The sequence below is a fragment of the Phaethon lepturus genome, unplaced genomic scaffold (assembly GCF_000687285.1).
Source record: "Phaethon lepturus isolate BGI_N335 unplaced genomic scaffold, ASM68728v1 scaffold6366, whole genome shotgun sequence".
Classification (NCBI taxonomy): Eukaryota; Metazoa; Chordata; class Aves; order Phaethontiformes; family Phaethontidae; genus Phaethon; species Phaethon lepturus.
This window is the reverse complement of record NW_010546835.1, coordinates 1,083-14,161: the sequence shown is the minus strand read 5'-3', so window position 1 is coordinate 14,161 and position 13,079 is coordinate 1,083. Positions and strand designations below refer to the sequence as shown.

General features: G+C 49.4%; 1 protein-coding gene across 2 annotated transcripts in view; it reads left to right on the top strand.

Annotated features, from left to right (window-relative positions):
• Nucleotides 1-5,436, top strand: part of RAB6A (RAB6A, member RAS oncogene family) — a 21,734-nt gene extending 16,298 nt beyond the window's left edge. For both annotated transcript variants that reach the window (XM_010289432.1, XM_010289433.1), the window contains exons 6-7: nt 1,869-1,935; nt 5,107-5,436. In XM_010289432.1, the coding sequence (XP_010287734.1) occupies nt 1,869-1,935; nt 5,107-5,171 (132 nt within the window). In that variant the 3' untranslated portion in view covers nt 5,172-5,436. The remainder of the gene's footprint in view (nt 1-1,868; nt 1,936-5,106) is intronic.
• The last annotated feature ends 7,643 nt before the right edge of the window (nt 5,437-13,079 follow it).

Sequence of the window (13,079 nt, the reverse complement as noted above, 5' to 3'; positions counted from 1 at the left end):
CAGCAGGAAAGCGTGTGTTGGAGGCGTGAGATGGGGAAAGGAGTTTTGCCTTTTTCTACCTGTCGGTTTTGTCCTCTCCTCACATAGAAGTCTTTTTAGTCAGTAACAAACAGTGGTGACAGCCGCACCCGACAGACCTGGGGGCTTGTTCATGATTAGCTTGGACGGTACCTGTCAAGCTGACAAAGTTGTCTTGATGTCTTCCCAGCATCATTTGGACACTCGGGGCTGAAGTTGCGAAAGCACTTGGGCACTGGTCTGCAAAGCTGTACCTGCATTCATAACATAAAAGACTGACAGTGGCCTGGCTCAGTTTTCTCCGGAAAGTGGATCACGGGGAATACATGGTTTTGCTTTGTGTCATTTGAGGAGGAGACTGAGACAGTGTGCAACAATGTCAATTTAACATGTTAAAGCTGGCATCAGACTTGGACCAGACTGCTGGGCATCCTATGGGGTGATTTTAACACACTGGTGGACGGAGGTGTCCGAGTGCTTGGAAATACCTAGTGTCCTGGATGCTTGATAACGTGCAGGCAAGAAATATATAGTAGTAAGAATGTCTGTAATGGTGTATAAATATTAATGCAGTGTATGTTGGATGTTTTCATACCTGGATGTGTGCTGAGCATATCAGCATGGGACCAAAACTCTACTAGGGCTCTTCTCCAAAGGTAGGAAACAATTAAGTAATCATTTGGTAACCCCAATGAACAGCAAAGGCTGTTCATCCATCCAGTCATCAGATTTTTCCTGTCCTCCCCTCCTTCTGCACACACACTTGCTGAGGCACATGAAAAAGAGGACATTACTGTTGAAACCTGTGTGATTCCTACCAATTGAACATGGCAGTTTCTCAGAGAAATCACACTCAGTTGAAGGACAGTCCTTAACTGTGCTGTTCTTGTGTGTGAGGAGACAGACTATTGTGGGCTCAGGAAATTCGAGTGGATTCTCGTGCACTAATAGTGGGCAAATCTATCGGTCCCTCACCCAGAGGGCTGGGGAGAAGCCATGTGGTGGAAACCACAAGTCTGAGCCTCAGGGACAAGGTAGGAAATGCAGGAGAGGGAATTGATCCCGTTCAATTTTACCTCTCCACCTCCTTCAAGTGGAATAAAACTACAAAGAGGGTTTGGAGCTAAGACCTTGCTGGGAAACTGGAGACAGTGTCCAAGTGAGAGGTAGAACAACTGCACTGGGATTGCACGTTCATTTGACACATGTTCCTGTTCTGTGGTTTATACCCTGAGCGTGAGCTGGGCATACAGTAACGATGGAGTGGGTACCAAAAATTGAGGGTGCTCAGAAAAGGATTGGGCAAATTCCTGAAAGAGAGAGCCTTTGTGTGGTTCACAGGGAGCCTGAGCCATAGATACGTGGAGCCTAGAGGAAGATACTTAGGTGATGTCATTGTGTACATGCCCTTTTCTGATGCTTTTCTATATGTGCCAGGTTGGCAAATACTGGTGACAGGCTCCTGGATGTTGTGTCTGACTTTATCGGTGTGTCCATTCTCCTCTGTAACTAATACTCTGTGGAGGTGTGAAGCTCGAGTTCCCACCTGACGTGGGGGTCTATGGACTGTGGCAGATGTGAGGTGGAAATGCTGGATTCCAAACAGCCTATTTGCCGAGAATGTGATAGAAGCTTTGCTGCTTGTAGCCAATAACGTTTCATCTTCAGTAACAACAAAAATGTGCTTTGCCATTTCCGAAGAATAAAGGTTATATTTGGTGTCAGGCTTTTCGGTGTAAGCAGTGTAAATAGTACTGAAGGATGCATCGAATCATTGTTTGAACTGTATCAACTGGGGTGCACTCTTTAAAATACGATTGTTTTGATCGTTCCCTCTGTTTTTTTTGCAGCTTTTCCGACGCGTGGCAGCTGCCTTGCCTGGGATGGAAAGCACACAAGACAAAAGTAGAGAAGACAGTATCCTTTATGCGCCTGTGCTGCGATTCAGTGGTGGCAAAGCGCTGCCAGGCATTGCTGTGGACGAGGAAAAGGCAGGCCCTGAATAACAAGGATGAAGAAGGAGGAGGCAATATCCCTCCTGCAGCCCTCGGTCAGCTCATGGACATCCCAGAAAGAGGCCTGAGAGAGGGAAGAGGGGCAAGTAACCTTCGAGCTTGAAGTACTGAGGAAGAAGACTTGGTGGGATAGAAGGGCTGGGACTAGGGGTGTTAAGGGTGGAGGCCTCTGCTGCAAAGCGGAGGAAGGAGGGCTGCTTAGGGATATGGGGTAGTATAAAAGTGAGGACAACTGGGTGAAAGCTGAAGAGAGGACAACAGGAAGGTGCCAAAGGCTGCAAACAGATCCAGAAAGATTCTTTGCTTGCTGATTGGGCAGGTTGGATGTGGGGTGGGAGGGGGGAGACTGTGAAGTGGGAGAAAACAGCTGTAAAGAGGCCTGAAAAAAACTATGTGGCTCTTGCAGAGCAGACACTTGGGTCTGACTTGCAGAATCCTAGAATAAGCTAGGTTGGAAGGGACCTCTGTAGGTTCCTTCTCTAACTCTCCTCCTCAAAGCAGGGCTAACTCCAAAATCAGCCAGCTTCTCGGGGCCGTGTTCAGGGAGACTTCAGAAATCCTCGAGGATGGAGACCCCATATCCTCCCATATCCACTGCAGCATGCTGCAGTGCTCGACCCCAGCCAGCTCTGGGCAGGCATCGGTGTGGTGCGAGGGAGAAGACTTGACTGAAGGGATCAGCCTTGGGGAAGGGAAAGGAGGTGGCATGAGGGATGGAAAAGGGATAAAGCTTTCTGGATGACAAGCAGTATGGCTAAAACTGAATTTCTTACCTGGCCAGCTGGGTGTGTTTTGGGGAGGGCAGTTAAGCCCGTGATGGTGTTTTTGCGAGTGGCTTGTGAGGAAACTTTCTTGAGAAGAGAAACTTCTTCAGGGTTGCTTAGTTTTATTTACAGCAGGGATCACATAGCTGGCAGCTGGTAAATGGAGGAGAATGGTGCTTTGGAGGAAGGAGGAGTTTGTGGGGGGACAAGCTTGGTGCTGAAACCTCATCTCCCATAGAGCATCTTATAGCATGTGGGAAAGGAAGATTTGGGAAGCTGTGGAATTGCAGCTGTTAAGGCACAAGCTTTGTGCAATATGGACTTGACTGATCAAATATATTTTGTTACGCAGGTCACCAAAGGCTTAATGAGCACCAGTCGTCGTTAATAAGAATGGTGGTAGAATGCACAGGCACTGGCTGACGGGCCTGCAGTTTCCCTATCAGGGAGTTTGATCACCAGCCTCTAACTGGGAGTGCAATAAGGGCACTTTGAATTTGACTTCCTGCAGGCTGCAGATAGCAGAAATTGCATGTGATTGTCGCCCAGAGAGCTGCGCTAGGATTAGTGGTGGGGGATTTTCCATAGGCTTTTTTGTGGAACATTGGGGGTTCAAGGATCTTGAACTGCTCAGTGATGAAGCTGGCAAGGCTCATTTCGAGTGTCTCTGACTCTTAAATATGTGTTGAGGTTTAGCTCAGTGGAACAAATGGACCAAATATTTGGGATGAATTATTGGTCTTTTGTTTCCCTTTTTGTGTTTATTTTCTCCTAACCTCTGTAAAAACCAACTTCAACCCCCTAAAGAAAGAAGTTGGAAGTAGCAGCTGTGTGATCTGTTTGCCTCTGTGTTAACTGATCAGAGAAATGCTTGAGACTTGTGAGCCAGGTTTGGGAGTTAGTCTTCAAAGCTCCTCCTGTGAAAGGCTATGTAAGTGGTGTAACTGTAGGGCATCCGCTGAGGAATTCGAGTGCCACAAAGGGAGTAGCTTATCGCCGGCTGGTTCAGAGCAGCAAGCTCTCCAGCGACCCGATGTTCTTGTTGGATATTAGCTGTCATTGCGAGGGGTGAGTTCAGGGAGGCAGCGTGGGTTTTGTTGGCTGGTGGCAAGGTGAGCAGAGCTGTTTAACTAGAGGGAGGATTGATGGAGAGGTTGGGGACGGCATGTTCAGAGCATGGCATCTGCGAGCTGTGGGTGATGTGAGTACTTGGGGTTAGTGATGGGCGCAGCATGAGAAGGAATGACCTCGCTAGAATACGCTGCTGGGGGATTCTCTTAGCAGAGCACATGCTGCGTGTCTCCATTCAAACCCAAACAGGCGCTCCTGCCTGCCCCAAAGCTGAGCGCGGGCAGGGGAGTGAGAGGGAAATACTTGCCTGTTGGCTGTGAAGTGTAGAGGAGCAGGATTTTGAGAAGGAAGCGAGCTGTCCTTCCCTGGATTCCTCCAGGCTCCTGCTTTCTCCAGGGCTTCCTTGTTCTTTGAGCCAGTGGGTAGAGCTCCTCCTGGGTGCCCACCAGGTCAGGTGCTGCTCGGTGCTGGAAGACTGAATCTAGTGTTGATTTGAAACTGGGCGTTTCCAGGCCCACACAGAGACCTTCTTGCAGCCTTCCAGTACTTAAGGGGGCTTATGAGAAAGATGGGGACAGACTTTTTATCAGGGCCTGTAGTGATAGGACAAGGAGTGATGGTTTTAAATTGGAAGAGGGCAGGTTTAGAGTAGATCTAAGGAAGAAATTTTTCACAATGAGGGTGGTGAGGCACTGGCCCAGCTTGCCCAGAGAGGTGGTGGATGCCCCATCCCTGGAAACATCCCAGGTCAGGCTGGACGGGGCTCTGAGCAACCTGCTTGAGTTGGGGATGTCCCTGCTTATGGCAGGGGGTTGGACTAGATGGGCTGGAAAGGTTCCTTCCCACCAAAGCCTTCTGGGATTCTAAGCTGTTACTGGTTCCCTCTGAAAACGGTGCTGAGACCCTGCAGCATATACATCTTTAATTACTATAGCAATCATTTTGGAACAAGAAGAGATCCCTGGGAAAGAGCAGACGCTGGTTAGAGCCAGACATTTGAGGTCTGACATTGTTTTTGCTATGTACTTAAGAACATGCCAGTACCAGGGCGAGAGGGGCTGCTGAGAAACCTGTGCCTTGCCTTTGGTTTGAAGCTGGTCTTTTCAAGAGCTTCTGAAAATACTTCTTGTGTATTTTGGTGGGAAGTAGTTGAACTGAAAATGCCAGAATCCTGCCCTACCTGTGCTTGGTAGGGAGACCGAATTGGATATCTGTTTGCCTTAACTCCTTTCTTCCAGTGATTGACATAAAACTGGAAAAGCCTCAAGAGCAGCCTGTCAGTGAAGGAGGCTGTTCCTGCTAATACCATGTGGCTTCTACCTTTCTCCAGAACATCACTGCTTTCCCTCCCTTTACTCTTCATTGACTGCAGTGTGAATATTGGCTTGAACCTTCCCCTTTCAGTAATAACGTATTGCAGTTCATCATCGCTGGCTGTCTCGTGGAGATGATCTATTAGCTTCACAAGCACACACACAAAGAAAATGTCAGTGTCTTCATTATTTATAAGAAAAAAAAAAAAGCCAAAATATTCCAGTGTATTCTAGTTATAACTTTAAAAACAAATAGGTACAATTTCTTAATATTTGTTCCTTTTTTAATATGTTATGATATTGCACTTTGAAATGATGGAAACTGAGTAAGTTTTGAATTGGACTTAGATGAGATGTATGTGCAGAAGAACGCTTGCAAATCTTACCCATTCGATTTCTCTAACAAACTGGAAATTACTAGTCAGCAGTCAGAAATGCAAGCGGAGCTGGCGTATGCCAAGGGTTAAATGCTTCTCCTTAAAATAATAAAAAAAATTAAAACCAAGCTCTTAAATCTCTTGAGCAGAGATAGTCTGACTGACTTTCAAACCCCCAAACGTTTTTTTGGAAACCAACCTTAGCGGGGGGGCGAGTTTCGACACTGCAAAAAGCTACTGGATTTTATTTTTTTTTCTTAGTTCTTGCAGAGGCAATGTGAACACATTTCCAAGAAAGCATACCGAGAAATACCAAGTGTCTTTCCGAATGGGATGAATGGCTTCTGGAGGATTTGGGGGGGAAGGAGAAGGTGGATGTGCATTAGCAAAACACTTGCAGGAAACAGGGAAATATGTTTTGAGTGCAAGATGAGTTTTAAGAACATTTTTTTTTTTCCTTTTATGTAGAACACCAATGAAGTAAATTATTATTGCCCGAGAGATGGGGACATAATGTTTCAGCTGTTTGGAGGAGAAAGCGTTTTGCTGCTTTTTTTTTTTTTGTAGGAGAAGTCTTAAGTGAATTCAGGACTGGCACTAAAACCTGCCGAAGTGGATTTGAACCTTTAAATTGGGCAGAAAAAGGAAAGAGCAGCTGGCTTACCCAGTGGAGATGCTGTGCTCACAGGCCAGTTCACGACTGGGAGAGAGGGGGCGGCGGAAGGGGGGATCGCACCCGCTTTTCCGTAGCGTGGTCGTAGGTCGACTGGGGAAGGGGGTGTTTACTTTGATCGTACAGCAATCTAGTTGAGAGGTCTTAGATGGAAAGGAAGGGAGTTTGATAGGGTGGAAACCAACTTACGATGATGCGGATTTTATGCCTTTATTTTTTAGCATTTTTTTTACGTTCAGTCTTCCAAGTTGGTTTAGTTTCGTTCACTAGAGCTGTATAGTTTGGTTAAATAACTAGTAATTTAGTTTTCTATTTAATTAGGCTTATAATTAACCATTTTTTCTTTGATATTTATTTCTTTGCTTAATTTTTTTACTATTTTCAGTAATTATTTTTTGTTTTGCTGAGGAATCTGTTTAGAGCTTTGCTGATGTTGCGAGATGTAGCTACCTGAGAAACACGGAATCGAACACACTAGAAGTGCACCCTTTTAATCTTTACTAGTCATTGTGAAGTTGCTGTGTAAGTTAATAAACACAACTGTAAATACATTGTTTGCTGGGCGAATTATGGCTGAGTTACAGTGCAGGAAGGAATTCTTGAGTCTGTGTTGCGATTGCTACTTAAACGAACAATTGCAAAGCAAATATTCAGGCTCCTCCTTTGTTCTCTTCTGCCCTTCTACCATCTAAAATTACCAACCGGGGAAGAGAAAGGGAATTATTCTCACCACCACTTTCACCAGGGCATAAAAGAGTTGGAATTCTTCATTTCTGAAATGAATGCTAGACTCGTGCCCTGCCCTGGGTTTATAGCTACTCTGCACAACAATAACTTAAAGGCAGAATGAGATGTAAAGTGCTTTTATAATGCAATATTAAAGGCGAGTTTTTTTTGACGTGGCATGTCTTGAAATAAACATCAATGATATGTGACAAAGGATCATTCTTTATTTAAAAGAAGCTCTTGGGGGGAAGGAAACCTGGCTACTTTTCCTGTATTGTACTGTTCTTAACTGTGCAAAAATGGTTCATCTTGCTGCTTTTTCTTTTTTTTTTTTTTCTCCTTTGGTTCTTCATGCAGCTTATGTTGGCGATCATTTGGCTGTTTTCCACAAGCACATACTTTTTTTGCTTTGGATCAAACCAAACCCCTACCTTTCCCATAGCGACAAGCTTTAAGCACTGGATTTGCAAAGAGCTGACTTAGCACAGGTTACGCTGGACGAGCGGCTCGGCGGCTTTTAATGGAAGCTGCTTGTGGAGAGCAGCTGCACGTCTGGGAGCGGGTTCGTTCCATGGGCCCGTTAAAATTTGCTCTAAAAGCTCTAGAAAGGAGCGTGGCCATGAGCTCTGTGTTCAACACAGCCCAGTGGCTGCAGGAATGGGTAAGTTTGTCACTTACTCCCCAGGAGGGCCCTGAGGTCTGCTCAGGACAGTTAAACTTGCGTTTAAGATATGTCCTTGCTGATAGTCAGTGCTTAACGTGAGTACAGGACTCGATCCTCTCCTCGATCCCAGTTTTCCTGAGAAAAGACACTTCAAAGTGAGCGCAGGAGCAACACGGTTTTATTTTTTTTTGCACCATAATTCCCTGTGCCATCTGTCTGTCAGGTTTTAAGTTTTCATTTTATTTTGCTCCATCAACATGGCCAGTAGAACCACAGGAAGAGACTTTTTTTAATGACAATTTTGTAAACAGTGAAGGTTTCTGCTCTGTTTCTTTTCTCCTCCCCACTCCGGCTTGATTGTTGTACAGTACATTTTGCAGCTATTCCATTACTCACTTTTTGTCTTGATAACAAGTAGTTGAAGAAATTGTATAAGGGGAAAAAGGTTCCTTTTCTTCATGTTGGAATGTCACTGGTACCTCAGCTCTGTTTGATAATATGAAACAACAACAACAACAAAGAAATCTTTAGCGCTTGAACTAAATAAATACCTGTCTCATTGGAAAGCTCTGGGTCTCTTCTCTAAGTATGTCCATCAGAAGGCAGATTCCTGGGGGTGCAGGGCATCAGGCTGCTGCTGCTTGCTCGTGCTCTTTGGGTTTGAAGTGCTGCAGGAGGCTTTTTTTTAAGGGCGAGAGGTAAGCTGCTTTTTTTCTCTTGGAGGAAAGGTAGTGGAGTTGTGTGCTTACCATCCCTCCAGTTCTATACGGCGTCTCTGCGACTGTTTCCAGCGACCAGCGAGTGATACGGAGGACGGGTACAGGGAGCACGTCCTCTGCTGCGACTGTGCCTTGCTGGTCCTTTCTCGCTCTTGAAACGCAGCCGTTTTCCTCCCTTCCCTTTGGCAAAGGTGATTCAGGTGCATTGTGCGGCCTCGCCGCTGCCTGCTTCAGCTTCCCTGGGCGCCTGCTCGGTGGACCAACCCCACCTTCCTTGAGGAGGATCCTGCTTAAGCCTCCATCTTGCTGGAGATGGCAGACGAGGGCTGCGGGGACGGGTAGGTGAGTACCAGTACCAGATGCTCTTTGTCTGGTGTTCTAGGGAAATGAAGTGGTTTTGGTCTGGTAACGCGAGCAACCTAGTGTCTGTCACTTATTCAAGCTCTTCTACATTAAAAGGACTGTCAATAGTTCCCCTCTCAAAGGTGGGTTTAGGATTAATCCGTTGGAAGGAGCTGAACTTCGTGCCAGCGGGTGTTGTCTCCCGGGTAGCACTGCAGCCGGTTGGTCTCGATTCCTCCTTAACTGCTCTGCGTTGCCGTTGAATGACCTTAACGCTGCGCATGGAGCCTTGGGGCTGTCGCCTCAAATACCGTGCTCTCGATTTCCCACCCAGCAAAGGGAGCTGGATTAAACTGGAGAGGAAGGGGCTGTCTCTGGGCAAGGCATGGTCAGGGGCACCCATCAGCTCCGGTGTAGGGTGCTGGTCCTGGCTGCTGGCTCACAGCTGCAGCGGGTTGAGCTCTCTGCTCCCAACCTTGCTGCTTTTTTATTGGAAAGTCAGAGAGGGAGTGTCTGGCTTGGATTAGAGGTGCCTCATGCTGGTGGCTTTGTCTGCTCGGCTGGAAGGGTCAGCCCTGATTTAGTCAGGCTGCAGGAGCTGCAGCATCCTCCTAGCAGCGTCGGCGGAGCTGCTGCAGCAGCCCACGCCGTCCCCTCGCTGCACAGTGTCGGGTTTTGTGCCCAAATCCTCAGCAAACTAGACGCTGAGAGGGCTCTACCTGCTGCAGCAGCCCCTGTTTCCATGCTGGGCATGTACCAGCCCCAAAAGGAAGATAAATAGGGGGTGGGCAGGCTGCTTTTCACCGTGCTACCTGCGACGTGGCTGCGGCAGTCGGGAAGGCAGCTGCGAACGCCCGGACCTCAAAACAGCCTCTCCTGTCTGCGCCGCCTCCGCCGCTCTGGCGTTGCCTGAGCTGGGGTTTCCAGGCTTGCTGGGCTTGATTTTTTATTTTTTTTTTCATCAGTTTGCAAAAGGACCTATTTTTATTTTATCTTTCCCAACTCTCTTTAATCACCTTTCCCTTCCCCACCCTGCTCTACACGTGCGCCGAAGTCCAGCGCGGCTTTTTATAAGGTATTTGGGATCCTCTTGTAGCGGCTGAACGTAACAGAGTGCCCAGACTGATGCCGTAAACGCCTGGCTGAGGCGTGTCGGGAGTTAAACGCCTGCTGAATTGCAATGACCTGTTGGAGGATGAGGAGTAGGGCAGGGCTGAAGGCAGCTCCGGGGTGGAGGCAGCTGGGTGATGCTGCTGGGTTCGGAGGGAGGAGGCTCTCCGCGAGTGCTGTTTCCAAGTTGAATCTTCCAGGTTTGCCACCCGTTTCCAAGGTTTTGGGTATAAATTAAAGCCATTTCAAGTGTTTGCTGTCAGCTACCCGGAGAGCACGTCTGGAACCAGGATTGTGTTAAAAGCTTGATTAAAGTTACTGCTAATTAAAGCACTGAACTCGCTCTCTATCCCCCCTGTGCAGCCAGTCGGCCCATCTGTGGATACGGGGTGTTGGAGGGAGAAAATGGTGTTTATTGATGTCACGGGGCTGGCGCTGGACTTGGCACTGACCTTTGCCGTGTTTATCTGAGCTCGGGAAGAGGTGGATCGGTGGAAATTCGAGGCTTGATCCTGACGTTTGCCGAGCTGTAGCATCCTGCGATGCAGCTGTTTTATTTCCTGATAAGTGGTTTTTTGGTCGCAGCCAGGGTCACGTGAGCTCCAGCCGGTATCTTTGCTGTGATAGTCAGGGACTAATGTTATAAGGCTGTTTGTGGGTGTGCTTGGACCTTAACCTCTTAAGCCTGGTCCCACCATGTTAATCCTCGTTTGGGTTTTTCGAGTTGTTCTGGACTTCGGCCAGCGTTTGGGGCTTCGGCAGCCCTCGCTGCTGGGAGAGAGGGGTCACGCGAGTCTGTATTTGAGTTGGGAATGGAGCGGGTAAAGCCTAATTTCTGTTTCCTGGCGCTTCTTGTCCCGCGTAGCGTCGGTCTTAGTCAGCACCAGAAGCCCCTGGGAAGCTCGCGAAGACCCGAGTGGAGCGGAAACCAAGCCAGGTGGTTTTGTGGACTGATGGCTTCTGTTGTTTATGCCTCTAAATTTCTTTTTAACCTATTTAACTGCTCCTTCATTTAGCTTCCTAGCGAGGGGTCTGGTTGCCATCAGCTGCTCCCACTGACAGCGTGAAGACTCCAGGAATCGCTGCTGGAGGCGCGTGCTGGTCCGTCACTGTCCTGCTCGGTGGCCTTGCCCGGATCACTTGGTGTCCCTGGGTCTTTGGGAGACCGGCACAGCCCTGCTCGGTAGGAGCGAAGCAGGATCGGCCCTGGGATGTTCAGGTACCGCAGGGATGGGGAGCGTGGGGGTCTGCCTGAGCTGGGGAGAAGGAGCTTCTGCAGGTCAGCAGCTGGATGTGGTGTGGAAAGAATGCCGACTTCCAGGTTGTGCTGCTCTTAGAATCACAGAAGGGTTTGGGTTGGAAGGGACGTTTCAAGGCCACCTAGTCCAACCCCCTGCCATGAGCAGGGACATCCCCAACTCGAGCAGGTTGCTCAGAGCCCCGTCCAGCCTGACCCAGGGTGTTTCCAGGGAGGGGGTGTGTCCCCCCTCTCTGGGCAGCCTGGGCCAGAGAGGTGAAGTGTTTCCAGCCCTCTCCCACCCTCACGTTATGCACCTTGTGTGGTAAATGTCTGCCAGCAGCTCCCGGCCCGGCGCTGCAGATGGGCTTGCCTACAAAAAGCTCCAGCTTTTCCCAGTGCTTCCAGCTTGGGGTTACTGGAGTCCCTGAGAAAAGAGGGTTTAGGGGTGTCCCCCTGCTTGGTGTGTCTCTCCAGCTGCCTCTTCCCTGCCCAGCCCAAGCCATCTTGCACCCACAGGTTATGTTGCTGAGACCCGGATGCATTATTCCCAATGGAGCTGGGCTCAACCGCGAGGGCTCCGTGGCCCAGGCTGCTTTACCAGCAGCCGGACGTACTCTGCTCCGCTTCCTGGCAGATGGGACGGCACCGGAGACTCGTTGGCACTAATTGGCGGCCGCTGGGGTTGTGTGCAGCCCTGGACCTGAACCAGACTCGGCCCTGGAACCACGGGATTTCGTGGCCACCTTTGGGTGGGGGTCACCCTGCAAAGGGTCTTCTGGTCCTGCAGGGGCCAGTTTAGGTGGAGGTGACAGTGGAAAATAGGTTGGGAAGTGGGACAGCAGCCCCGCGCGTTAGGGCTGGGAGCGCTCGGCCCCGGCGCAGCTCGTTTCCCATCTGAGGGGTGTCCTAAAAGCACTCGTGGGTTTGTTCTTTCATTTCCCCGTCCGTCCCCGCTCTGCGCCAATGCAGCAGGAGTATAAGTGCCTGGGGAGAGCGCGCGCGGTGCCGCGGGGAGGTGGAGAAGCTTCAAAAATGCTAAAGTTTTTCTAAAAGCAGGGGGCAGAAGAACCTCAGCTTTGGTGATGTGCAAATCAAATAGAGCCAGCGATGATTTTTAAGCCATCCTGAGGCTAAAAATGGGGATGCCAGAGCCCTTTACTGCACTGGGCCCTTCCTGAGCGGGGATGGCTCATCCCACAGGCTCTGGATTTGGGATGCAAAGGAAGGAGCCGCTCTGCCGGCCCACGGTCGTGGTTCTCTAGCACAGCTGTGGGGCGCCGGGCTTGAGCAGGATTTCTCAGGCAGCTTTTTCCCTTCTGCGTCTCTTCGGGACCATCGTGCGGTGCTCAGGGGCTGCGAGCACGGACCCTGAGACCCCGCGGTACTGGGGATCGCGTCTGGGTGCCGCGAGGTCTGCCTCAAGCCCCGTTTTTTTGCAAGAAGCAAGCGGGTGTTTTTGAGCTTTCCAGTGGTCTGTGCCTCCCCTTGAGCTGCCCTCGGAGCTCCTGGTTGAAAAAAGGGGAGGAACGGGGGTGCAGGAGGAGCTGGGGGAGCTGGTGACGCCCATGCACAGCTCTTGAGGGTGCCCCAAACCTTCCCACCCCCTGGAGATCACTGAGGATGAGCAGCTCCCTCCTCATCCTCACTCACGCGCAAGCTAGGTCACATTTTTTTTTTTCGCTGCCTTTATTAGACTGCGGATAGCTGCTTTTTTTTTTTTTTTTTTTTTTTTTCCCCTCTCCAAAAATCGATGCGGTTGACAGGAGCAGGTTTGCAGCAACGAGGAAAGGGAGGCCGGGGGAGGATGAGGATGGCGTTTTGGGATATCCCGATCCCTCGTCAGGTGCAGGGATGAACTGATCCGGGGCTTTTAACATCAAGAGCGGGCTGGAGCGCTGGGGTCTCGGGGGTTTTTTTGGTTTTTTTGTTTTTTTAAATCTGTGGGGTTTGTTTGTCATTCTTGAATTTCTTTAATATCGATGGTGTCTCCAGGATCATGCCTCTGAGGGTGAGGCTCCAGCACTGCAGCCCCGCCCCCCCCCCCCTC